Source organism: Pogoniulus pusillus, chromosome 1 (assembly GCF_015220805.1).
Source record: "Pogoniulus pusillus isolate bPogPus1 chromosome 1, bPogPus1.pri, whole genome shotgun sequence".
Classification (NCBI taxonomy): domain Eukaryota; kingdom Metazoa; phylum Chordata; class Aves; order Piciformes; family Lybiidae; genus Pogoniulus; species Pogoniulus pusillus.
In genome coordinates, this window is record NC_087264.1 from 30542115 (window position 1) to 30568603 (window position 26489).

The 26489-nt window shown below is 39.9% G+C and overlaps 1 protein-coding gene across 25 annotated transcripts in view; it reads right to left on the reverse strand.

Moving 5' to 3' along the window:
- GPHN (gephyrin) overlaps window positions 1-26489 on the reverse strand; it is a 284583-nt gene that overhangs the window by 35261 nt on the left and 222833 nt on the right. For 13 of the 25 annotated variants that reach the window (XM_064147437.1, XM_064147419.1, XM_064147400.1 and 10 more), the window contains 5 exons: window positions 18876-18918; window positions 15073-15210; window positions 10146-10238; window positions 5554-5609; window positions 317-436 (listed from right to left, as the gene is read on the reverse strand). In XM_064147437.1, coding sequence (XP_064003507.1) covers window positions 317-436; window positions 5554-5609; window positions 10146-10238; window positions 15073-15210; window positions 18876-18918 — 450 coding nt within the window. Of the gene's footprint in view, window positions 1-316; window positions 437-5553; window positions 5610-10145; window positions 10239-15072; window positions 15211-18875; window positions 18919-21241; window positions 21305-26489 lie in introns of all 25 variants that reach the window. The other 12 variants (XM_064147342.1, XM_064147473.1, XM_064147377.1 and 9 more) reach the window with 1 other exon arrangement.

Below are 26489 nucleotides of genomic sequence, written 5' to 3' on the forward strand. Positions count from 1 at the left end.
GTCTTGGCACTCAAATTGCACTGTCGTTATGGATCTCCAGAAGGCATTTGGCTGCCACTCAAATCATGGTCCCAAAGACTCTGGTGTCAGCATTCAAGAACTGTGATGAAAAATCAATGTCAAGACAGGTAGATTGGTGATACTGTTATTGTGGTCTGAAAAAAAGGAGTAGAATTGCCACTGGGAACTGAAGTGAAAATCCTCAAACTTCTGAGATTAACAGAAGAGCCTTTCTGTAAGACTACCTTTCATATTTACAGTACTGTATCCTGCACCCTTTTCTGCTGCACATAAAGAATTTTAACTTTTGACTCACATCATCTGATTCCCTGATGAGCTCTGTATCTTCCACTTGTACCACTGCATCAGCACCACATGGAATCGGAGCACCAGTTGTAACGCGCATTACCTGACCAGGCATCACAGTCTGAGTTGGCTGAAAAGCAAACAAACAAAACTTGATTTACTGTTGAAAATAAGAATCTCAAACCATTTAACATTTAAGGAAGTAATCTAGATGACTGAAATTCTTATTTGTGGCATGACTCGATACAGTAGGGATACTGAGACATCTAAACTCCAGTGAATGTAAAGATTCAGTCACTGCTTCAGATCTGTTTTTTTTCATACGGTCACATACTAGGTGGCTTCAGTTTCTCCCTTCAGATTTCCATTTCAAGAATACCTTCCAGAAGAGGCAACCTATAGGTAGTCAGGTTGGCTCATAAAAATTACTGGCTCGGAAATGTAACACTTAAATGGCAATCATTAGAGGCTTATGTGAGCAAAAATCTCGCAGCTCTCTCTGGACAAATTTTTGCAGAGTACTTTGGGTCCCCAGAACTGAAATTTTGTATGTGTTTGATTGGGTTTTACTTCTCTTTTGTTTTACCAGCACACTGCATGTGAAAATCCAGCAGTTTGCAAGTAATGTCACCAGCTGCTTTGCTTTTAAGCAGAATTACCTATACTGTGAAACAGCTCAACACACGTTCACACAGAATATCCACCTTTGTGAAGGGGAGTTCAGCAAAGCCTAAAACTGATAGTTTACAGTTATGTAAAGTCACAGCACACCACAAAGTTTCTGCAGAAGCAATACAAAGAACAAAAATATCAGAACAGTGTGAGAAAACAGCTGGCAGAGTGTTATTAAAATGTCTCAGCAGGCAGCCAATTTTAACATGTATTTTTCAAAATCCAGAGTAAATTCATCATTTGACTGCAGCCACTTCAGAAGAAGAAAAATCTTTCTGTAAAGAACCTGGCATGATGATTGAGGTTTCCTGGCTGGAATATCAGTGCTTGCTCTCCACAGCACTTTGGTAAGCCAAACTTATTTAGGCGTTACCAGCAGTAGCGAACACGTGCTCCACACAGACCTACACAGCTGTGACCAGACCAACACATCCCGTACACATCACATGCATAATTCCTGTGCAGATTGACTCTATCCCATGTGCAGCGTTGGAGTGTGTCCGGGACTCTCAGACTGTGATCTGCACATGCCAGCTAGCAGCCTGCAGCCCTGCGAGCGGCACTGCCTGAGCAGCACTGCCCAGCCCTCAGTTCTCTGACAGGAGGCTGCTGGACATCTGTGAATTCCAGACCAGCAGCCAACGTTTCAGTTGCACAAAGCTGCGTTGGCCTCACCATTCTCCTACTCCATTTCAATTCTGTCACAGCCTCAGAAACAGGAGCACGACCTTGAAATGCATGGCTTTCAGAGGTGGCTTGTTGGGACAGAAGTCCGAGGGAGAGAATGGCAACAGCCTGTCCCTGGTTTGCCATACTATCACAGTAACCTATGCACACCAAGAAACAACTGATGCTGAAGCTGACTGAATCTTGACACCTTTCTAAGAGTAAAGGAAACACAACATCCTTTAAGAAACCATAAATAAAATTCTAAGATGAAAAAAAAAATTAATACAAGAATCCCACTTGCCATGTGCCATGGTTAGCATGTTTTTAGGGCATGATCTGTGTTATCCAAAAGCAGGTATCTAAAATGAATGCCATAACAATAACAGGTTTGGGGTTTGTTTGTTTTAAATGGTATTTCTTTCTCACCAGACTGTGCAAGGAGCTGCAAATGAACAGCTGAGATGCTGCCATTTATACTGAAGATGCTTAAAAGTGAAAATAATGCTGTCAAGTGTGTTATTTTTGATTTTTATGAAAACAAATACTGCAAAGGGCAATGCTTATGCTTGGAGGTTCTTTTGCATGTAGTTGTGGATAGTCTATAGACACATTACAAACAGGTAATACTGTTTTGAACTTAACTAAAGTATTGATGTCACTGGCGACAGACAATTTTGAGATGAAAAATGTACTGCATTAAAAAGTTCTTCCATTTAAAAATGCATCTTCTGGGCCTTAAGAACCACAAAGAATACAAAATGTCCAGGACCCTGCCAGAAATCAGGGCCATGGAAATGTGTTATAATGGCCCATGCTTTTGGATTTTACTACTAGCTGAGTTAGTTTTTTGAGGTTTAGCAATGTGTAATCTGCTTTTAAAATGCTGATACAACAACAACAGTTTTTAGGATTGGTTGCTCATATAATTTTTTTTTGTTCTTTGAGAATGTGATCAGATCACAGGATGTCAGGGGTTGGAAGGGACCCAAAATGATCATCAAGTCCAACCCCCCTGCCAGAGCAGGACCATACAATCTAGCTCAGGTCACAGAGGAATGCATCCAGATGGATCCTGAAAGTCTCCAGAGAAGGAGAATCCACAACCTCTCTAGGAAGCCCATTGCAGCACTCTGTGACCCTTACAGTAAAGAAGTTCCCCCTTGTGTTGAGGTGGAACCCCCTGTGCTGCAGCTTATATCCATTGTTTCTTGTTCTGCCACAGGGAGCAAGTGAGCAGAGCCTGTGCCACCCCTCCTGACCCCCAGCCCTCAGATATTTATAAACATTTATTAGATCCCCTCTCGGTCTTCTCTTCTCCAGACTAAAAATGCCCCAGGTCCCTCAGCCTCTCCTCATCAGGAAGTGTTCCAATCCCCCAATCATCTTTGTAGCCCTCCACTGGACCCTCTTGAGCAGATCCCTGTCCCCCTTAAACTGGGGAGCCCAGAACTGAATGCAGTACTCAAGACAGGGTCTCACCAGGGCAGAGTAGAGGCAGAGGAGAACCTCCCTTGATCTGCTGGGCACACTCTTCTTAATGCATCCCAGGATCCCATTGGCCCTCTTGGCCACAAGGGCACATTGCTGTCCCATGGACAATTTGCCATCTACCAGGTCCCTCCTCTCAGGGCTGCTCTCTAGCAGATCTCCTCCCAGCCTGTACTGGTGCAGTTTATTATTCCTCCCCAGATTGACTTTATGAACAAAACCCATCAGATTTGTGTGTGAAACTCAAGGCCTGTGCTCTTCCTGTGCTACAGACTATGGAGATAAAGAAATTATTTCTTCCCAGAATGCATATTAATGCATGACAATTTAACAGAAGCTCTTTAAAGGTCTTAGAGATCTCACACTTACCTGGAACAGGGCAGTACTGAGTTCTGTCTTTTCCCTTCATTACTGATTATTTAATGCTAGTCACTGAATAAAACCCAGAAATTATCTATTGAGCACAGTTCCCATCTTGGGCACTTTTCTCCTGTTCATGATTACACCTCTCCTGTAAGATTTGCAATGACCCATGCTCCTTTCTGTGAAAAGCCCCAATTTAATGGAAGGTGAAAAATGTCTGTTTTCCACCCCATGTTACAGCTGGTTAGTCACAGTGCCTATTACAAAGACCTTTAGAAAGTCTTCCAGGAAATGCCAAGCTCCAGCTATGCAGATCTATGGGGAGAAAATAATTGCCCTCCACGGCTGAGTTTTTCCAACAGAGAACCCATGGACAGCTTGTGCCTGGGACTTTCAAACGTGCCCTAGCCTCCCAAAAGCAGGATGCCATCTGAAAGTTTTCCTCAATACAAAATAAAAAATGGTTGTTACCTTAAACCCAACTACCTGGAAATGGAAATCAGAAAATAATACACAATCTACAAATTGATGTAGAAATCTCCAACTTGGCAATGTGGCCTCCTTGCAATTCTCAGTCCCATTTTCTTCCTCTCAGTGTACCGTTTACATAACCTTTTTCCCTGCAGGAGGAGCCAAATCTAAACCTATTTTGAACTCCCTGCTGTGAATCATTCTGTTAATTGGTCTGTAACATGAAAAGCAGAACGCTGCTGAGAGTGACTGAAGGGTGAAATGAGACTGAGGAACCTTCCACGGCTATAAATAATTTCTTGGAAAGGAGATGAACCTGAAGATGTGCTGGCCAAAAGAAAAAAAACTTTGACCAATTATTCAGAGGTCAACAGCCTCATTTTTCTATCTCATCACTGGTATTTCCAGAATTATTCTCTCTCTGTGTGCTTCCTCCCACTCAATTTTGTTCTTTGCCAGAAAGGTTTTCCATTCCCATTAATCTGGGAGGACAGACTGTGCCTGCAGAGAGAGGTTGGGGAGCTCTTGAATTTTGTAGGAGGGAAGCAAGCTCCCATTTGCACTTCTACCCTTTGTACAAACCTGTTGAACAGAGGAGGACACCAAAACCCGTTAGACCTGTGGGCAGCCTCTTCCCCATTAGATCCAGCTTCCACAGTACCGTTTTTAAGCACCTCTGTGCTCTGGTACTTTTAAACTACTGATAACAAGTGAATAATGACAGCAGTGATAACTCAGCAGGTTCTTGCTATTTTACAGTGACCACAAAAAGGGTTGTAGAAACAGCTGCCAGTTGTCCAGTCTCTGGACCAATGCTTGGAAATGCAGAGAAAGGCCAAAAATCCATGGCAGCTGAAATTAATTAGTTGACCTTTTCTAGTATTTAATGTAATATCCAATATCAGGGATTCAGTATAGAGGATTCATCTATTATACCAAAGTACAATTCACAATGATGGATGGGAAATACAGCAACAATTATGTTCAAACTTCTCTGTATCTATCATGGTTATGCAAATTAAATGTCTACTATAAGCCTAGAGGCAGTTCAACACCATTCTTATAAAACGTAACAATCCAACTGGTAATGCTTAACAATCTGAAACCACTTCAGCAATGTATCTATTTTATTTTATTTTTACACTTTGCCTTGGCAGGTATCAGTGTGAAATATGCAAGCAGCTTGTGGAAACGATTATTGGGATGAAATCCCTTTTAAAGTCTGCCAGCAAGAAGGGGTGAAATCTTGCTTTGCTCTGTTTCTGAACTGTAATGCCACTAGAGACCTTATGTCCTCTAACACCGTGCTTCAGCAGAACATTACTGCATGCACTCCTATCAGACATGTCAGCACAATGCTCTGAAGTATTTTGGGATACCCTTGTTAGTTCCTTATGTAACTGTACGACCTCACTTTCCGAAATCATGTCCCAAGGCACACAGCAGGAGGCTAGGTACAGCTGTGTCCTACTTCGTGCCAGCTCCAAGACTACCGAGTTTTGGAGCACTGTAAAAATACAAAGCAGTTTCTTACAAAAGAAAAATACATTAGAAAGAACAAAGGAGAAAAGAAATTGTGCTCACCTGCTCACCAGCCTGGGATTCTCCTATGATGAATCGATCTCCTGGGCCATCAGCAGCTGTTAAAATGGACAATTGAAATGGTAACATTGAACCAAAAAAAAAAAAAGATGGCACGAGAAATTAAGAACAGGAAAACCAAAGAATGATCTCAGATCCAGTCCTTCAGTGTCAGCATGATAAAGACTATAAAAGTTTTGCAAATATTGTACATACTAGGGCCTTAAAGTTGTGTATTTTAACTGAAAATTTCTGGACAATATGGACAGAGTAAAGGAGATTAGAAGAAATTACATTAGTAACAAAGATGGTAAGTGTTCATGAGATTATTTCAGTAAAAATTTCCACCATGAGCAGATCTTTTTCCATGTGAAACTAACCCAGAGGAACAATGTCTTTTATTAAGTCTATCTTTTTTTCCAGATTCAATGGAATATTGACATTTCTAGATTCTCTTTCTGCCTTTGGAGGAAAATGCAGACAAGTGCAGTGCTTATAGACTTGTGCAGATGACCACAGAAGTTTGGCATTTTCTGAAGAGCACTATGGCTAGGACAATGCAACTTGGACTGCCCCATTAGAATTCTAGTTTCTGTTCCATTTGTGTAATTTTAAGAGGCAGCACTGAACCAGCTTCCTCACACCTTCCACTGAAGCCATTCGGAAAAATAAAAGAGTCAGCAATCGTTGACTTTACAAACTGCAAGTATCCAGGACTTCTAATTTGGCCAAATCTGTATGTTGACAGGGACAACAAAGGCACCATTACTAACAGAGTTTAAGCTTCCACCTGCCTCAAAAGTATTTCAACAAGTTGTGTTAGTGCTATTATAGGCTCGACCATGGTATAAAGCACACACGGAGCACGAGCAATTCTGCCTGTCCAAGTACAGCAGGCATGCTGTTGAGACTGCTCAGACAAGCTGAGTTCATACATTCCCATTCAAACATGTCTTCAATTTTATATCTTTAACTAAAAAATTAGTTTTGCAGAGATGAAGTCTAATATGTGATAAACTTTATCTTAATACCTCCCGGTTAATTTCAGAGCTCCTGGGCATGCAGCTAGCTAACCTTACTGTATTGAGAATTGCTTTCAGGAAGGATGCCCATTGGGTCTGTGTAATGATACCCCACATCTGAACTCATATGCCAGCTGCAGCTGTGGAGATGTTGATAGATGATAGTCACAGCTGAAGACCAATGATTAATTTAACTTCAAAAGCCTTTCAAGCAGCCTGATCTATGAGCTTTAGAACAAACTCTACAATAAGAAAGTGGAAAAGGACTCTTTAAATATTTGTCTTTGAGTAATCTTAGATCTTCATTGAATAAAGATGTACTGGGATGAGCCAGCACAAGAAGATAAAAACAAAAATCCCCAAAGCTAAATTATATTTAAAGATAAAATGCTACTGTATTAAACTTTATTATCTTCCCATTAAAATAAGAGGGAGATAAACTTTACAGGTGCTCTATAACTGATAAAGATTGAAAATAGTGGACAATGCTGTAGGGCAGATTGGTTTATGTCACAGAAAGCTTAATTATTATTTGTTAATATCTGCTAAATTAATCAATACTGGTTTTGCCTACAAGATTTGTTTCTCATATAGTGAGATAACAGGCCTGCAAAAGCAGTAAGAATAGAACAGAATAACCTATTCCAATTGGAAAGGACCCACAATGGTCATGTAGTTCCAACTGCCTAACTGCAAGGACTACAAGATCATCATGAGACTGCAGGGAAAAATCAGAAGGGCCAAAGCCTGGCTGACAATTAATTCAGCTTCATGGGTTAAAGAGAACAGAAAACACTTCCACAAAGGTATTAGCAACAGAAGGAGGACTAAGGAGAACCTTGGAGGGAACACCGTGGCTAAGGATGATGAAAAGGCTGAGGTACTTCACACCTTTTTGCAACAGACCAGTTGCCTCATGAGCTGGAAGATAGGGGTGGGGAGCAGAATGAAGCCCCCATAGACCAAGAGGAGATGGTCAGTGACCTGCACCATTACACACAGGCAAGTCTACGGAGCCAGAGGGCAAACACATAGAATTGTCAGGGCTGGCAGAGACTTCAAGGATCACCTAGTTCAAAACCTGCCATGCCATGGGCAGGAAGACCTCACACAAGATCAGGTTGCTCAGAGCCCCACCGAGCCTGGCCTTCAAAATTCCCAGGGATGGGGCTTCTAACACTTCCCTGGGCAATCTGTTTCAGTGTCTTACATCCTTATGGTAAAGAACTTTTTCCTAACATCCAATCCGAATCTACCCACTTCTAGTTTTGCTCCATTCCCCCCAGTCCTATCACTACTTGCCATCTTAAAAAGTCCCTCGGCAGCTTTCCTGTAGCCCCTTTAAGATACTGGAAGGCCACAATAAGGTCTCTTCAGGGCCTTCTCTTCTCCAGACTGAACAGCCCCAACTCTCTCAGTCTGTCTCCATAGGACAGATGCTCCAATCCTCCGATTCCCCTTGTGGCTCTTTTCTGGAGACCTTCCAGCATGTCCAGATCCTTCTTGTAATAGGGGCTCCAGAACTGGAAACAGTACTCCAGGTGAGGTCTCACCAGAGTGGCCCTGCTGGCCACACTTCTCTTGATGCAATCCAGGAACTGACTGGGTCTCTGGGCTGCAAGTGCACAGTGGCAGCTCATGTTGAGCGTCTTGTTCACCAGCACCTGGAGGTCCCTTTCCTCAGGGCTGCTGTCATGATAGTCACTGACCAGCCTATATTGTCCTTGAGTGACTCCACTTGTCACTGGCTTCTACTTGGACATGGACCCATTGACAACCACCACTCTTTGGGTGCAGATGTCAAATCAGTTTTCTATCCACTGAGTTGCCCATCCATTGAACCCATATTTTGCCAGTTTGGAGACCAGGATGTCATGTAGGACAGTGTCAAAGTCTTTGCTCAGCTCCAGGTAGATGATGTCAGTTGCTTGTCACTCGTCTATTGATATGACCTTTTCATAGAAGGCCACCAGGTTTGTCAGGCAGGATTTGCCCTTGGTGAAGCTGTGTTGATTATATTCAATCATGTCTTTGTTATTCTTTTGTCTCAGCAGTGCCTCCAGGAGGATCTGCTCCATGATCTCACCAGGCACAGAGGGGAGACTGACTGGCCCCGTTCTTCCTTCTTTCCCTTGCTGAAAACAGGGGTTATGCTTCCCCTTTCCAGTCAGTGGGGACTTCCCCAGACTGCTGTGACTTTTGGAATATAATAGAGAGTGGTTTAGCAACCTTATCTGCCAGTTCCTTCAGTACCCATGGATGTATCCTGCCAAGTCCCATGGACTTGAACACTTGCAGGTTCGTCAGATGGTCATAAACCTGACCTTCACTCACAATGGACAATTCTTTCTTCCAGTCCCTGACATTATCTTCCATGACTCTGGAAGTGTGGCTGGAGCCCATGCCAGTAATGACTGAGGTAAAGAAGTCACTGAGAACCTCAGCCTACTCAATGTCACTTGTCAGCAAGTTCACCCCTTTCTTTCCCGAGGGGGCCCACACCTTCCCAAGTCTTCTTTTTACTATTAATATACCTATTTGCTATTTGCCTTGATCTCTCTGAACAGATTTAATTCAAGCTGAGCTTTGACTTTTCTAACCCAGTTGCCATCAAACTCGTCTGGCGAACTTGAAATTGTATTTTTGTAGCAAATCCATGGGGAAGCTATTGGACTAAATCCATCGCCCGGGTTTGCAGGCAGGCTATTTCATGGGCAGTTGCTTTCCATTGTTTCAGCTGCCACTAATAAAAAAGTACTAAAAGAGAGTTGGCTACCGTGTTCAAATTTCAACATGATGTTACAATGACTCAACCCTTACCACACTGAAATCACTTACAGTATAATGTTTGATCACATATATTAGTTCTCCATAGATATCCGAGTTGAGTATCATTAGTCTTACTTTACAAAGGAAAAAACTTATGCAAAGAGAAGCAACTTGTTCAAAACCATGCAGCACCCACAGCCAAAGCAGAAGGTGGATTGTGTTCTCCTGAGAAAGCACTCATTGCTTGCTCCCTAAAGCCACACTGTTAGTTTTTTTAATATAGAGCAACAGTGATATTTTCAAACTAAAATAGAGATTTTCTTTTGAAGTGCCTCCAGAAGAGTATCCTCTGATATGTATTCTTGAAAATTCTGTCATGTAGTCACAAAACAGTTCACAGATAGGAAGCTAGATCTGTGGCCATTCTGCAAAATAGCACATACAGAAGAAATTCCTGATTGATTCAGTAATAAAGGAATAGAAGAATCTGTCATTCAGAAGCAGATGTTCTGCTACTCTCCTGAATTCTTTTTTGTTTCCAAGAAACCAGCAATGCAGGTGCATGTCTGTGAGCATCCATGGATGGCCATTTGCTTGTGTACTCACAGATCCACTTAAAAGATTTGAACTCAGCATTATATTCTTCCTTTAAGGCCACTGCACTCTAAGTAACTGTGACTTTATCAATGAGCTGAATCAAATCTCAACCGAAATAGCTACTACTGGATGCAAAGTAGGTAAGGTAATGTGTTCTGAAGTGGCTTTACAGACACTAGACTGCACGTCTACAAAAGGAGTGTTTACCTCTGACAGCATAGCCATCTTTTACTGATGCTGGAAATGGTGGTAGATTATCTTTTGCATATACATCTTGAGCAAGGACTCTGCCCATTCCATCTAGAAAAAAGAGAAAAGAACACGCTCCATGTCATTACAGCTAGTGAAGGGGGGAAAAAATGTGAGCAGCACTATGCTCTGATGGATGAAATGTATGTGCCACAAACAGATCTCAGGTTTTTCATTTTTGCCTCTACATAAATGAAAAATGGCTTGGGTCTGAAAGTATTGAGGAAAGATTTGTTCAATAAGTTTGTGTTCCTAGTTATGATAAAATTGTTGACAGCAAAACTGAATGCCAAGTATCCAAATCCAGAGGTAATAGGCTCTAATACAAGATCAGACAGCAAACCCCAGATTTTTTACCTCCAGCATGGGTGTTCCGTCTATGCTCTCTTCCAAAGACATTACCTCCCCAGCTTTCCAGGTTGATTCTGTTTTACAGTTGTTCTTTTTTAAAAGCCTTTAAAATAACATTTCAAAATTGAATCCTGTGTGCTAAAGGTGAGAGGTGATGGACTCTGCTCAGAGGATGTAACATAAACAGTAATGATGGACAAGTTTCCACAAACTGACAAAAGTTCTGCAATAGATCAGCTTTGCCTAATTGCTGACAGCATTTCTGCATAATGGAGGGTGAGAGCACGCAAGTAGCAGGATTATTTATGGAAATTTACACTGCTGTAGTTCAAAATACTTGAACAGCTGTTTCAAATATACTCTTTAGCAACTATACACTTAGCAGCTATGACTGATGAGTTGTAATTTGGCTCTGCCTGCCTGTAGAGACTGATATCACAGAATCACAAAATCAATCAGGTTGGAAAAGACCTTTGAGATCACAAAGTCCAATCTACTACCCAACATTATCTAATCAACTAAATCAAGTCATCAAGTGCCATATCCAGTCTCTTTGTAAACACTTCCAGGGATGGGGACTCCACCACCTCCCCGGGCAGCCCATTCCAATGGGAGATCACTCTTTCTACAAAGAACTTCTTCCAAATATCCAGGCTAAACCTGCCCTGGCACAGCTTGAGGCTGTGTCCTCTTGTTCTGTCACTGAGTGCCTGAGAGAAGAGACCAACCCCCACTCAGCTACAATCTCCCTTCAGGTAGTTGTAGACAGCGCTAAGGTCACCCCTGAGCCTCCTCTTCTCTAGGCTGACCGCCCCCAGCTCCCTCAGCCTCTCCTTACAGGGCTGTGCTTCAGCGCCCTCTCCTGCCTTGATACCCTTTTCTGGATATGTTCAAGCACCTCAACATCTTTCTTAAATTGAGGGCCCCAGAACTGGGCACAGTACTCAAAGTGCAGCCTAACCAGTGCTGAGTACAGTGGCAGAAGGACTTCCCTGGTTCTGCTGTTAATTACTTCACCCTGAGCCAATTGTGCACTACTTGTTTATTATTGTGGTACTAGCCAGAGGTTTTTTTCTGTATGATGTAGAACAGACTGGAGGATGTGCATCTTATTCCTTCATACAGCAGGAGAGTGAGAAAGAAGATACATTACATGTGTGATTAGATGGACTGGGAAGTGGCACAGGCCAAAATTATTGAGATGGGCTTGATTCCAGTACACTTAAGCAGGAGAAAAGGAGCCCATCATAGAAAAGGAGGGTGTTGCAGCACAGGAAGGCAAAATCCAGGTGAAAGTATGAAGGAGTAAGGGGCTGTGTGAACATTTCAGTCAGGGGAATCTGCATGGATTTGTATTTTATAGATTATGATCTTCCAGACATGCCAAAAAAAAGAGAGATGCACATAAAATGTGTTTCTTGCTTTATAAATAAGGAAATCAGTATTAGCACCAGACCTGGTGATTTAAAAGGTCTTTTCCAAGCAAAACAATTCTATGATTTGGTTCTGGATTTGCTGGGATTCTTCAAAGGTACTGACATGAAAATGCTGATAAAACTTGTTAAAACAATTAGAAAAGCACCTCAGTTGATGGTTACTAATATGTTTGTGCACCACTGTCTCTCATACACAACAGAGAAGATATTAGAAAGCTCACAAAAACTTGCACACTTGAATTGAAAAATAGAATGCAGAAGCTGACATTTAAATTACAGCACTGGAAAGGCAGCTATCAAAGGTCTAGAGAAAACACCCTGTGTTCAGAGATGCACAGCATCTCATACAAAAGTGATGCTTCCAATTTTAGCAGGCATGTTATGTCTTCGTTTTACTTCTTGTCTGCATACAAAATCACATCAATTACAACAAAGTTGAACAGTATGTTCCTGGCATTCTGCCATGCAAGATTTGAAGGGAATAAATGGCTGGGCAGTACTGGGAATGAATTTCATTACAAGGAGAAAAAAAATTAAATTATTTGCTGAAGCTTTAGACATTTGAAGTGAATCAGTAACTAAAGGACAATCTCAAGTGCCGCTGTTTGATCTTATCTGTGATTAATTCCAATTAAAAAAATATGTTCTGAAATATTTTAATGCCATCAAAGTGCCCCATATGATGCTTTCTGATTCTAACACAAAAGAGAGAATTACATTAAAATCACTTTTCAGGTTTTCTAGAGCTTAGCTGGTCAAACTGGTACAGTTCTGTGAAGATTTTTCATTTCTCAGGGTATTGGGATAAAGCAGGATCATGAGATTAAGCAATAAGACTGTTATGATACTAGAGGTGATGGATTTGCTCCTGTTTGGCAGATTTTGCCCCAGTAGCACTTCAGTTTGATATCAGAAGACAACACTATCAAAATATTCAGCTGGTTCAAAATGAAGATGCAGTGGAAAAAAATGTTCTGGCCCTACACAAGTTACAGGGCTCTGGTATTAGATGAGAAAAAACTGCTGCATTCTGAGGCTTAAGACCACAAAGTGTTAAGGATTACCCTCTGCTTTGTATTTTACTGTTAAAGTTTTGCCTCTTCTGAGTTGCATAACAATAACCACTATCACTGTCTCAAAACTTATATACCCATGAGCATTGTTTATGCAACTGCATTTAGCTTGAATAAAATGCCCATTGGAGGCTTCATATTGGACATTGTTAATATCAGATTCTTTTGGTTTGTGGCACTTCTGAAAAGTGCTGGTGGTCTGTCTGTAAATGATTACGCTCTTTACAGGCACTGAACAAGACACACATCGGTGTGAAAAATCACGTTTCAAAGGATTAACTGTGCCCATCTTCTCTCTTGCCTTAGGGAAGAACAGATTTGAGAGACTACAACATGTCCTGACTTAAGAATAAACTCAGGGCTGTATTGGCTACTTTGTACAGAGTCACATTCAGCAGCTTTATTTATGAGGATGAACACTATGCAACATGCTTAGTAATGTAAATAAACCAGGTTAAAATTAGTTAGGTGATTTGTTAATCAAATAAATTGCAATCCTTGAACTTCAAACATTTCACTTCCCTTACAGAGAAATTAGAATTGTCTCAGTAGACTCAGACATTAGTTTTTAAATAACAGTGCCAGGAAGAATGGTAATACACTTCCAAATGTAGAATCAGTCTGAATTCACTGCTCTGGAGAATACAGGCATCTAGCTAAGACCAGATAGTTCCATCCCATCTCTGTAAGGACATTTTGGAAAGCATGTGGTCTGAACACAACCACTCTGTTATTGGCATGGTAACACTATCAGTACTTACACACAATTTACTTATTCTGCATTCTGAGCACTTTTTAATACTAAGATACATTGCATGGTGAAAGCCTGTCAGAAGCACATGGCAGCAGGAAACTATTGATTTTGCCTTGTTTCACCATAGTTCTAGTGACAGTTTACAGATCAAACAGATGAAAAGGCTGGTATCTCATGTTCATGGAAGCATGTTTGCAAAGAGTGGTGTATACATAGATGGCAGCATCATTATCATTATATCAAGACACACATAGCATGTGTGGATTACACTTCTTTTCTGCCTATCTAGAACAGTATTTTTTAGCTACATATTATTAACTTCTAGGCTTCTGTCCAGAAAAAAACAGCTTTTGTCCAGAGAAACAAAGAAAGGCAGCAACACAAAAGCATTATGAAACACTATGTAAGTTTTCATCCAGAAGTGTAAAGACAGAGAGATGGAGAGAAACTGTTGTGGTTTCAGGCTCAGCTGCAGTCAAACCCCGTGCAGCTGCTCATGCAATGGACATCCCTGCTTCCTCCCCACAGTGGGATGGGATGGGATGGAGGAACTGGGAGTGAAATGTAGAAGCCAGTGGGTTGAGATAAAATGAGTGTAATAGAACAATACAAAGAACAAATGAACAGCATGAACAACAACAGCAAAAAAAAAAAGTATGAAACAAGTAAAATGTGATGTGCTCTCACAATGCAGCCAATGCTTTGCCAACCCACTAACCACTTCTGCTGCTTCTGTCAGCTCTTCCCCTTCATAGAGTGGGCATGATGTTTAATGGTATGCAATACCCCACTGGCTGCTTCAGCTGGCTATTCTAGGCGTGGCCCCTTCCAGTTTATGGAGAAGGAATTTAACTCTATCCTAGCCAAATCCAGGACAAAAATGAAAACAAAGATAAAAGGACAAGACATATAGAATCAAGGACAAAAAAACACGAGAAAAAAATCACAGCTTATCAATACTCATTTTCCCCTATAATTAATACAACATAAATCCCAAAAATTCTTTCTTCACTGAAATTTTGCATTAGAGATTTAAAGAACTGGAGAATAACACTGCAGTACTGTAACAGTACCTTATATAGCCAAACAAAGATAGGTTGTCCTCATTTTTCAGGGATGTGCATGCCAGACCTTTATCCTTTATTTCAGGAGTTCAGGGTCTTATACAGGACATCTCTTTGGAATAAATGTACCTAACACTGTGGCTTAAGAAGGTTGTAAAACAAGGAGATAACAACCATAATCCTCACAAAGAATCCCACTTAAAATACCTCTGTAATTGATGATTTCTGTTCCAAGCACTGGGGTCATCTCCAGAACTGTGATGAAGGCTTTGTCCATAGACGTCAATGGGAACGGAGACATGCGGTGTCTTCTTGCTACCTTGGTAATGTCAACAGCACTGTGACCTGCCACAAGAGAGCACCACTTTATGTAGGCTACAGTGTGTAGATGTAAGCAGTGTAGATGTATGCCAGTGCACCCTGGCATAGACTGAATTAGTTATCACTGTTGATCACTTATTTCAGACACTGGGAAGGCACTGTATTCAGCTGGAACCAACGGAGAGATTCAAAGTAAAATGCAATTTACAGCTGAGAAAGTTCATAAAAGTGTGTACCCTTACTTGTCATGAAAACATAGCAGCAGTCCTGATGAGCACAAAAGGATCAGTTAATCAGAAACAGAAACTCTTCAAAGGGATGAAGCATTTTACACTGAGGATGACAATCTGAGGCTAAGCCAGTTCTATGAACTCAGGACAACTGACTCATTCTGTTCTCCACGTCAGTATGCTGTGTGGTGCTCAGATTAAACATAAAGGTAGACACTGTTCCAGTGAGCGTCCAATCCAAGAGTGAGATGGCAATGAAAAGGTTTGAAAGCTGGGTAAAGTACGATGGAATCACTGGACAGTCAGAACACCTGACAGAGTTTCCAACTAGCAGACTTTCTGTCCATGGTCTAGATTTTGTAGTCCCTACAGCAAAGTGATATTTAGATGTATAATTTGAGTGAAGGTAGTAGGACAGCTCTACGGAAGCTTACTTTTCCCAAGTGTAAGTAACAGGCTGGGAGAAAATACAACAAAAGTTGTTTGAAAGTGAAGCCAGAAACATGTCTGATTTCTTGATACTGAGACACCAAACAGAGAGATAACAAGCGCTGGTGGGACTTAGAAAGTGAAGGTAAGCAACAGAAAAGAGAGTACTGCTGAAGGAACAGAAACAACCAGAAGATCAAGCAATAACATTTGTAGAAACATCTGGATCAGATTTGCCTGCAACCAGCAGGTATTTATAGATGAGTCAAACCATATGATCTTCTTTCTGTATGTTATATGTAAAGCAACACAAATTATATTAACATAGGACTAACAAATGACATACACTAATTTGTAATGACGTGGTTTTGCTTTGCAATGGCTACCTAATATCTCATTTGCTCCTGCACATGCTTCCACATTCTGGGAAAAAAAAAAAATCAGTGCTTTAAGAGTAGCCTTCTAATAAAAAATAACTGCTACAGGTTTTTCTTCAGAAGAGGGTGTCCCTTAACCAATCTGTACATACAACATTTCTTTCAGTAGTGGCACATGCTTGTCTATGTGTGGGAGATTGTTCCTTAAATTGTATTTTTCCTTTAACACAATTACCATCTGGAAAAGAAAGAAGTACAGACAAATAAAACTGTCCATGTAATTCCAGTCCCAAGAGAGATTCTGGAAGAAATAATCTGAACAACCTCTTTGTACATGTTTAGAAGATGACATGGTAAAAAAGCAGGTGCTGTGAATTTGTGAAGCTCCAATAATTTCTGACTTTAGTCCTTTCCTTCACATAGCAGTCTGCTTACTGAAGAAGACAGAAATAGCTGCTGAGATATATTTTAACTATATGAAGATTTTTCACACTCTTAAACATGACTTTCTCATAAGCAAACCAGGGAGAAATTACCCGAATTTAAATGCCCTAAGATAACAGCGTAACTAGTGGGACACCTGCATTCTTAGATTCAACAGCAGGGATGTAAGCCTACATTTTGCATTATTATGTCTGCATTTTGTCAGCAATCTCAGAAAAACGAGGAAAAGGAAAGGAAAGCATTTGTGACACAGTCAAACTTCCCATGCCTTTCTCTGCATAGAGAATGAAAAGAATGAAACCTTGCTTTAGCAGCACCATAATCTCTGCAGATTCCACACAATATATGTTAACAACTTTCTCTTGATTGTGTAAAACAACGGGAAAAAAATAAAGGAAAAGTTGGAAGAAATGAAGGGAAATACTAGGAAAAAATATGCCACAGCAGTGAAAACTGGGAGAACTGTGTGGCAGCAAACTGTGCTACAGCCGTTAGGTGCTTTAACGTTTGTTTTACTGCTACCTAAAACTCACTGCTAGCTACTTCAGAAGGTTAACACTTCACCTCTTTAAAATCTGAAATGTGAGTAAGTTCAGAGGCCTTTAACAGTGCCCAGAGTACCACCTTCAACTCTGTGTCTAACTCATGTTCTTTGCTTGAGTCACAGGTTTTGTTAAAAGCTACTGTGAAATGTACTCTTCATCACAGTTTGTTTGAGATAAAAAACCCCTAACCTCTGACAACTTTGTTCCAATACCAAAAATATCACCCATTATTTCTGCACTAGAAGACAAGAGAATATGCACCCAAAATAGAGCCTTGTCAAGTATAACAGCAGCATCAGCAACACTAATGAAGAGAGGAAGAGCTGCACATGTAACTACAAACCTTTCTCTCTCCCCATCTCTTCACAAAATCATAATTTGGAAGGGATCTCAGAGCTCATCTCCTCCAACCTCCCCACCATGGGCAGAGACACCTCTCAACTAGACTCAGCTGCTTAAGGCCTCATCCAACCTGGCCTTCAACACCCCCAGGGAGGAGGCATCCACAGCCTCCCCAGGCAGCCTATTCCAGAGTCTCTCCACCTTCCTACTGAAGAAATTCTTCCTCAGCGCCAGTCTAAGCCTGCTCTCCCTCAGCTTCAAACCATCCCCCCTTGATCTGTCTCTAGACACCCTGACAAAAGGTCCCTCTGCAGCCTTCCTGCAAGATCCCTTTAGCTACTGGAAGGCAGCTCTGAGGTGCCCCTGGAGTCTTTCCTTCTCCAGGCTGAAGAACCCCAGATCCCTCAGCCTATCCTCACAGCAGAGGTGGTCCAGCCTAGGAACAAATGCTAACTCTTCTTTTAGAAGTATCATACATTTAAGCAGACCCAGAGAGAGAAACACAATGATTTTTTTCCTTTAAATTCTAGAGTTCCTAATTGGTGCTTTTCAATTACAAGTATATGACATTAAACAACTGCTCATACCTTCTCAAGTTTTTGTTCGCTAGGGTCAAATGTCAGATGGCCTTAAGTATAACTACTTACATTAGCCAGCATATTGTATGACAAAATAATTCTCTATCTTTGAAGCAGCTAAGTCAATTGGTCTCATAAGACAGAAAACTCCTAACAGCCTTCCCTCTCGTTATCACACAACTTCCAGTTTCTCCTGTTTTATATATACATATATAGACACAAACACACAATATGATGGATGAAATTTTAGACTAGGAAAGATTCCCATAAAACAAATCACATGAATTGCACAAGGTCACTTGAATCAAATCTAAAGTTTCAATCTCTGCAGTTTTTGGTTTGGTTTTGTGCAACCCAGCATTTAATTTAATGTTCAGGTATGGTAATAAAGGTCATATATACAGTCGACTTGAGAATGCCCATTTTCACTGCCTCTGAGCACTGATTCTTTATGTTCATAAAGCTTGCACAGGTATGCCCATCTACAACAACAGACAGATGTCCCTGTCATTAGAAGAACAAACTGGAAGAAAACAATTAAAAGGCAACTATGCAGTAACACATGAACACTACAAGATGTTTACACTATTACTTTTTTCCTTTGGACTGAATTTCACTGTATTATTCAATTTCTTCTTCAAATCCACTTATGTTTCAACCACATTCTCTTTTCATCTGACTATCAGCATCTGCCTTCTGAGCAGTCTTAGTTTCTCAACAGAGCTATGAAATTTCAGTACTTACTTGCTCTGAGGATGTTCTCTTTGCTGCTGCACCTAGACTGGACCTGCAGAGAGAGCAGAGAGTGTATGAACTACAGAAGTTAACAAGAATGCAAAATACAGATAAAATGGGCAAGCTCCTGGGATCTAAGACAGAGGCTATACATATTTTCAGCAACATTCTTACATGCTCTACATGAGGTAAGTATATTTAAGCAGAAGAGTAGTAGTTGATGGTAAGAATCTGATATAAGCATTTTGATTTCCCCCTCCCCCCTCAAGAAACAAGATGGCCTAAGGACAGTAATAGAGCAAAATCAAAGAACACAGTGATTAATATTATGTGTTAAGCTCCAGTTTTAAACAGAAAATCCACATTTTCAATATACCATTGTAATTATAGTAACTCTGGTTCTGTTTTATGATTAGGCAAAATGCTAACAAAACAATATTCTCATGACTTACTTTAAAATTATGCTACTGATATTTTTAGGTATTATAGAAATAGTTTTAAGTACTCAATTTAGATTCTGTTGATTCTGAAGACTTAGTAAGACAACTGCATTAGCAACTGACAATTGTATAAACAGCTCCTGACTGGGGCCACATAAATTCACTCGGTTGTTTCTGTTTGGTTAAAAGAAAAGCTTTGATCTGTATGACTTGTACAATGCAATTCTACTTTGGAAAGTAACTGTGCAAGAATGACAACTGGTTTCTCAACAAATACTCTTCTTAGATGCTTAGCTGCCACTGTGCTATTCCAGATACATTAGTCTGACTCCAGGAAACTGGAGGATTGACACTGGTGTAATATTCCAGTAAGACTGCATATTTAGAATTTCATCTGTTTACTGTGGAGCTTTAAAGAAGAACTGGTTTTGAAGAAGGTCAGTCCTGTAAACAGAACACAGTTGCCCATATTGAAAGATCGGCTTTTTTAAATTCTTGGGTCTTTTTTTAACTCTCCTGCAGGGTTTTAGGTGAACTGACTTGAATAGCAATCTGTCTTCTGGCAGGTCAGCTGACTGAGCTGGCAACACTCACATAAGGAGCTTTCTGTGTGGACAAAACCCCAGCTGAAGTAAACTTTACTGGAAAACAAACCTGTGAGAGAGCAGGAATCTTTATCTTGCTTTATCAACAAATGTATTGCTAAGCTTCAGCAATAGGACCAATAAAGTAAAACTGCACTGAAAGAAGTGGAATAGCACAGGTGATGCTGGGGATAAAATTTCTCTGCAGTAAAATTGTCTTTGCTGGAAAAGTGGTGTAAATCCAAACTATCTTTCGGTTTAAATTTGGAGTTACAGAAAAAGATATCCTGAAAGTCAATATGTATGGTCTAACAATTGATGCAGTATGGTACATACTCAAGCCCAAAAAAGGTGCCTTCAGAAAGGAAAAACCAATTAAGGCTGAAACCAACTGTGCCCCAACCTCTAAACCTCTTTCTTCCATTCCACAGCAGCTTGCCCCAAATGTATAGTCACATAAAAAAACTGGATTCTACAGCGCAACACACTCTACTTATTGTAATGGAATAACTCATGGAAAGTAATGTTGCAACTTAGAGTGGGTTATGGTGTCCTCCCTTGAAAAAAACTCTTGTTTAAAACAAACAAACAAACAAAAACCCCCAAACAACAGAAAACCCAGAAAAAACCCCAAAGCCTCCCTCCTTCCCACCAAAAACGCTACACAAGAAAACTGCAAACAAAATAATGATATCCAGATTTGGCCCAGAGTTGTTTTAGGAGATTTCAAAGGCATGACATGAGTTCTCTTCAAAAGAAGTAAATATTTATCTATAATTTACTGAAGGACAATTCTGGACCAAAAAGATGGTGTAATGGTAGGAAAGAAAGCACAAGAGATAGAGAGGCACAGACAGAAAGAGTAAGAGAGAAGCAGGATGGCCATGGCAAGGACAAAGATGGCATATGCAAAAGGAGACATGGGCCTACGTGTGTAAGGCTACTGCTTAAAATGGAAGAGGCTCTCTTATTTCTCACTGAAAACCACATGAGAAGAGGAAACAAGAAATGGCCCTGCTGCAAAGTAACCAAGCAATTCAGCAAACTGTGGAATGAAACTCAGTGAGATAACACAGTCCTAAAGAAAACAGCAAAAAAACCAAAAATACAAAACATGAACATTTGAAACAATCTACTAAAACAAACTCAGTAAAATATGTGATCCAAAGGACACAGATAAAAGCTACTAGAGAAGGAGGAAAAATGTTAGCAGACAAAGACAGTGCTAAAGAAGTAAAATGGAAGTCAAGAGAGAGTCTTCAACAAAGTGGAGGAACAGAAGGAGCCCAAACCCATAGCGCAAAGCAGTGTTTGCGAATGGAAAATAGCTCCTTTGAGCAGTAATAGTTACTCTCGAGTTGTAGCCTCTATTCCTCCTCAGTTCATCTTTAAGCCCTTCCAACCTATAGTGGAGCTAGTGTATGGACAAAAACAAGAGATTTATAATGAACAGAGCAGCTGAGATTTGCAGATCAAATCTTCTCATATAAAAAAACGTGCTGACAAAATTTGCTCTTACAGTGTCCAAATGACAATGGCAACGAAAGACAGCTGGCCTCACACGGCCTTGTACAGGTCATTTTTTTAATTCTGTGCACACAGAGGACTTGAAATTTACTTCCTGATTTCTTATATCCAGCCTACAGTTTCCAGGTTAGCACTCACCTGAGGGGTAACATATGCAGTATGAGAAATAATTTGCTTCCCACAGATTTTAAAAGCAGCTGTGGAAGAGGAATCCGTGATAATAAAATAAAAGGCTTGATCAGCTAGACTTGATCATTTCCCAACCTATGCCCACAGCTGCAGAATAGAAGTGTGTTTTAACATAACTGACATAAAAATCAGTTGTTAAATCATACTTGTTGAATATGAATCCCACAGTGATATCTGACATTTTATTTTTAAACAAAGCTGCAGTAGAATATGGTTTTGAATAAAACCCACCAGTTTTTCTAGCACATACACTTTTAGCAGCAATGGAGTTTTGTATAAATGGTGTCATGTACTTTAAGTGCCTTTTATCATACTCATTATTTGTACGTTTCATTACTTTATTTGTGACATTCAGCTAAAATCTGTCTTGTTTTCACAGCTACTGCTAAGTAAAGAACCCATATTATATTGTGTAGAGTACCATGCCTGACTGGGGCAGTGATCAGTAGTATTATTTACTGTAATTCTTCACATGCACAGATAGTTACAGAAATAATAGTGTAGGGCTGCCTCTCCTTTCACAGGGAAAGCATAGATTTATTGTTTGTCCCTTCTACAACCTCTTGGCTCATAATGTACCTTGGCAAAAGATACCGTGGGCTACCAGCCAGCACCGCTCCCCTGCATAATTCAAGTAGAATGGAACAAACCCCAAAGCATTCAGTTGACAGTACACTGGTTTTAAGCAAGCTGGATTTTCTCTTCTTTAAGACATAACTTCATCATGCTGGAAAGTAGAACAAGCTTTCTCCCATTGGCTGAAGCAGTAAACAGAATGTGAATTCAAGTACTCAAACATAAATTAAGGGAATGGTAAAATAAAAAGTTCTGCTGACAGTTTCTATCTAACAACTGTGACTGGTCTGAAAAAAGAAATTAATGACTGTACTAAACAGGATTTATTGAAATCTACATTATATACTTTGCTGCAAATAAAAATTAGTCCACAAAAAAAAACTTTACAGGAAAAGTAGGAAAAAAGACACAAAGAAAAGTCCATGTTACAAGTGAAAATTTCATTTAAAAAAAACAAAAACAAAGGAAAAAAAACCCTTTAACACTTTACCATGACTTTTAGGAATGGTTAGAGAAATTACTTACCTTTTTTAAGTCATAACAAGATTAGCACAGAGTATTAAGTCAGCTCTTCATTATGGGAGGTACAATTAAAAGCCATCGGTTATAAAATAAAACAACTTGCTACACAAAGATGAAGTTTCCAACCCAATATGAAAAGCTAACTCTTATGGAAGTAACATTTCAACTCAGTTTTACAACATGAAGAACAGTTCAGAACAATGACATCGAAACACGAGTCATCACCACCAGAAGGAGCCCACTGGTTCAGGAACACAGTGCCTGTAGGAGGCTAACCCATAACCTGTATCACTTACGGGAAAGCACATTGCTTCTCTTTCAGGAAGGCATGCAGAATGTGGAACCACCAGCAGAAACCCAAACACACAGACAAACACAGAGGGCTGAGTACAGCAAAGGGAATGAGTTCGCCAAGCTGTAATGAAGGAAGCAGAGTATGCAAAGCACAGCAGCTGGTAACAATTTCAGAACACTATGCCTGCACCAGGCAGGCCTGCTGGTGTGGTACTGCACCTTCTACAACTTACTGCTGGGGAGAAAGTGCAAAGCTCAGACAATCTTTCCTTGAAACTTTAGCATTTTTATGAAGACAATTTATCTTGTGTGGTATCGGGAAGCACGTTGCTGCTTTTCTCTACATGTGATTTATTAGCAGTTATAAGGCCTGAATTCTGTACAACCTGGTCTGTGCACATGCCATCTGCCTGCTTTAAACACTTTAAATCACATGTGATCTGATTTATAACTCTAGGAGTTTGCATGCTGCCTGTTGCCTAAAATACCTTTTCCTTTCTACAAGTGCAACGCACATTACTCTGTGTCTGCAGCGGAACACATGAGACTAGACCATGACCAACAATGTCTCAAACTGGTGGAATAACGATGTAAAAATTTATTTTGGCTTGTTATTCTAAGCAATATGGTTAAAGTTAAACTAGGAACAAATTGGAAAGTGTAACAGAATATATTGATTGGTTTCATTAAAGACCTGGTTTAAATTTAATCTGAAGAACAATTGCTCTGAATTAATACAGAGTAAAAGTGAGGCTGTTAAAAGAAAATCACAGGAAATGTGTATCTGGAACTGTGCATGTCAGAAAACTTTAACAAAGTATCTGAAGACTGAATAATCTTAATCCAAGGTGCAATCTTCCTATTTTGGGAGTGCATCCCTGATTACAACAGCATTTTTACAGTGAGCTGAATATGCAAGGTCTTACGAGTCTGCTTTGTGGCCACCTGAATTAGGACTACTGTCAGTTCAAAATTACAGCCTTATTTGTCTCTTATTATAATGAGAACAGCTTCAAAAGGGAAGGAGCTGAGAACTCAAGGAAGTAGATAGCAGCAGATGCTACTCATAAACATGCGCTTTTAAAAGGAGCAGCACTCTTGGTGGGATCCATCTCACCAACATGGCATTATGAATAATGTAGTATTATACACATGGAATTACTCATTCAAACTAAGTGGGAAAAAATAATTTGAAGCCAAAATAATATTAGGAGCAGATTTTCACTAAGTATTACATTTGGTGGTCTGGACGCTGGAAAGAAATCAAATCTTCATGCCATACATAGGCTACTGAGTTCTTTTATCTGAGGCTTTTCCTAGGCACCTACACTTTATGTAGAGGTGTCTTTAATTTTGATCAGTTTCCCAGTAGACTGTGAACACATACATGGAATTTTACAGTCAGATTATGGTTCATCCTAACTACTGTTAAAACAAGACAGTGAAAGGAGATTGACAAATACACTGCAGAAACACAAGAGCTGAGTTGGTTCCTTTTACAGGAGCTGTACAAAAAAAGAGATATTACCCAATATTTGGAACAAAATGACATAAAAAGGCAAAGGGTAGTTTCCTGGGATGCAAATAAAATGCTGATTAGTTATTGCCTCTCAATGGAAACTGACCTTGTCCTGGAGATGCAAATTCAACATGTTTATTAGTAGAATTGGGTTTGAACAAAATCTCACATGTTAACTAAAACTGCAAGCTGAACACCTCATTGAATGAGAAAATGGGAAGAACTATGGCACCGAGTAAAAAAGGAGATAAAATAGTAAACCATTGATCAGAAAATTGCTAGGAAAGCAAATTAGTTCTTACAAACTGGCAGCACAGGCTTGAGAGTTGAGAATACAAAGAGGCAAAAAAAAAAAGGCAGTGGCTTTTAGTTATTAGCAGGAATTTTCATGAAATATTTGCATTAGTATGAGATAAAAACAAGCTGGATTTTGTGCTTGTAAGAGTATGGGACAGCATACAAATGTGCTGTGTGAATAACAGCACAATTATGCAGTATTTCAGGGGCTCTTCAGGGCTTATTCAAGATCACGCTGGTTTGGTTCAGAGAAGCAGTATTAATTATAATATCCAAATATGGAGAGGACACAGATCTTGTGTAAGCTAAAGACCTTATTAAATCACAACATTAAAACTACTGCAAAATCATCTGTGCACAATATCCAATGGGTATTTCTAACCTGTGCTAACACAATCCAAGTGGGATTCATAAGACCTAAGAAATCTCTAGGAACACTGCACTCAGGAAACCCAAAAGTTCGACTTCCTTGTGTTACTAGCAGCAAACAAAGTATTTTATTTATTTAAATAAAATTCTTAATGCCCAAAAGGTCTGGAAATACCTTGCAGTTCGAGAAGTAGCTAGTGTAAGTAAATGATGAGATAACAGATTTTCTTTCCAGAGAGATACAAGAGAAAGAGACTTCTCTGGTCCTGTCGGCTGCAGCATAAAGTGGGATTTGCCTATTTTCACACTAACACCCTGGCAACTCAACTGATGAATCCCTCAGGCTTACAAATACGTGGTAGCTGTCTGAGTTACATGCAGTTGATCAGCATTAAGACTTTTTAAACATCTTGTCCGTTACAGCTCAATCATCTTTTTAAGCTGCTGTCATTTGGACGGACTGAAAATACAGAAGTGATATACTGAAATTCTTGTCCTCAAGCACACCATAAATTACTTTCTAACCCTGGAACATACTCTAATAAGGCTGACATTTTAAACAGTTTAATTTCTATTACAAATATTCTGTTTTTAAACAAAATTCCAACTACTTCCACATTTCTATTTCTTCACCCAGCAACAGTCAGTTTCAAGGCAGCGCTAAACCAATGAAACTTCCACATTACTGCAAAGAATGGAAACTATTTTTCATTAGTGGAGTGATCAGAAAAATCAGAATGTTACAATAAATTTTTCATTCAAATATTAGGAAGCTGAAGTGAAACACATTTATGAAATACGAGATCAATGTTATGTGTGACATGTATTTTTCCTTTGACATGTAGGCATTGTGACTTCATCTGAATTATTTTCTGCAGGGCTTCTGCATGAGACAAGATAAGGCTATTTCATTTTAATCTCCCTGTTCAAAAACTAGTTCCATGTTTCGCTTACTCAACATTATCCAAACTCTGAATGGGAAATGTAATTCATTACAGATTGCTCTGTTGTGCTCAATTCTACAATATAAGACATCCTAATGCACTTGAAGGAATTTACTTTTAGAAAACCTTTTGTGTAGCAGAGGGATGATTTGATTTTACAAATGGGAAACTGAGACCCAGAGACATCTAGACTAAATTTAACTTGATGTGCCTATAGCTGGATTACAGCACACAAAAACCCTCAGCTGCCATTTATTTTAACTGCATTTGGAGTGCTCAGCACATGTGAAAATCACTCATTTTGTGTCCCAAGAAGGACACATAGAAAATGAGTATTCCTGATAATAAGTGTAAAAAGGTTT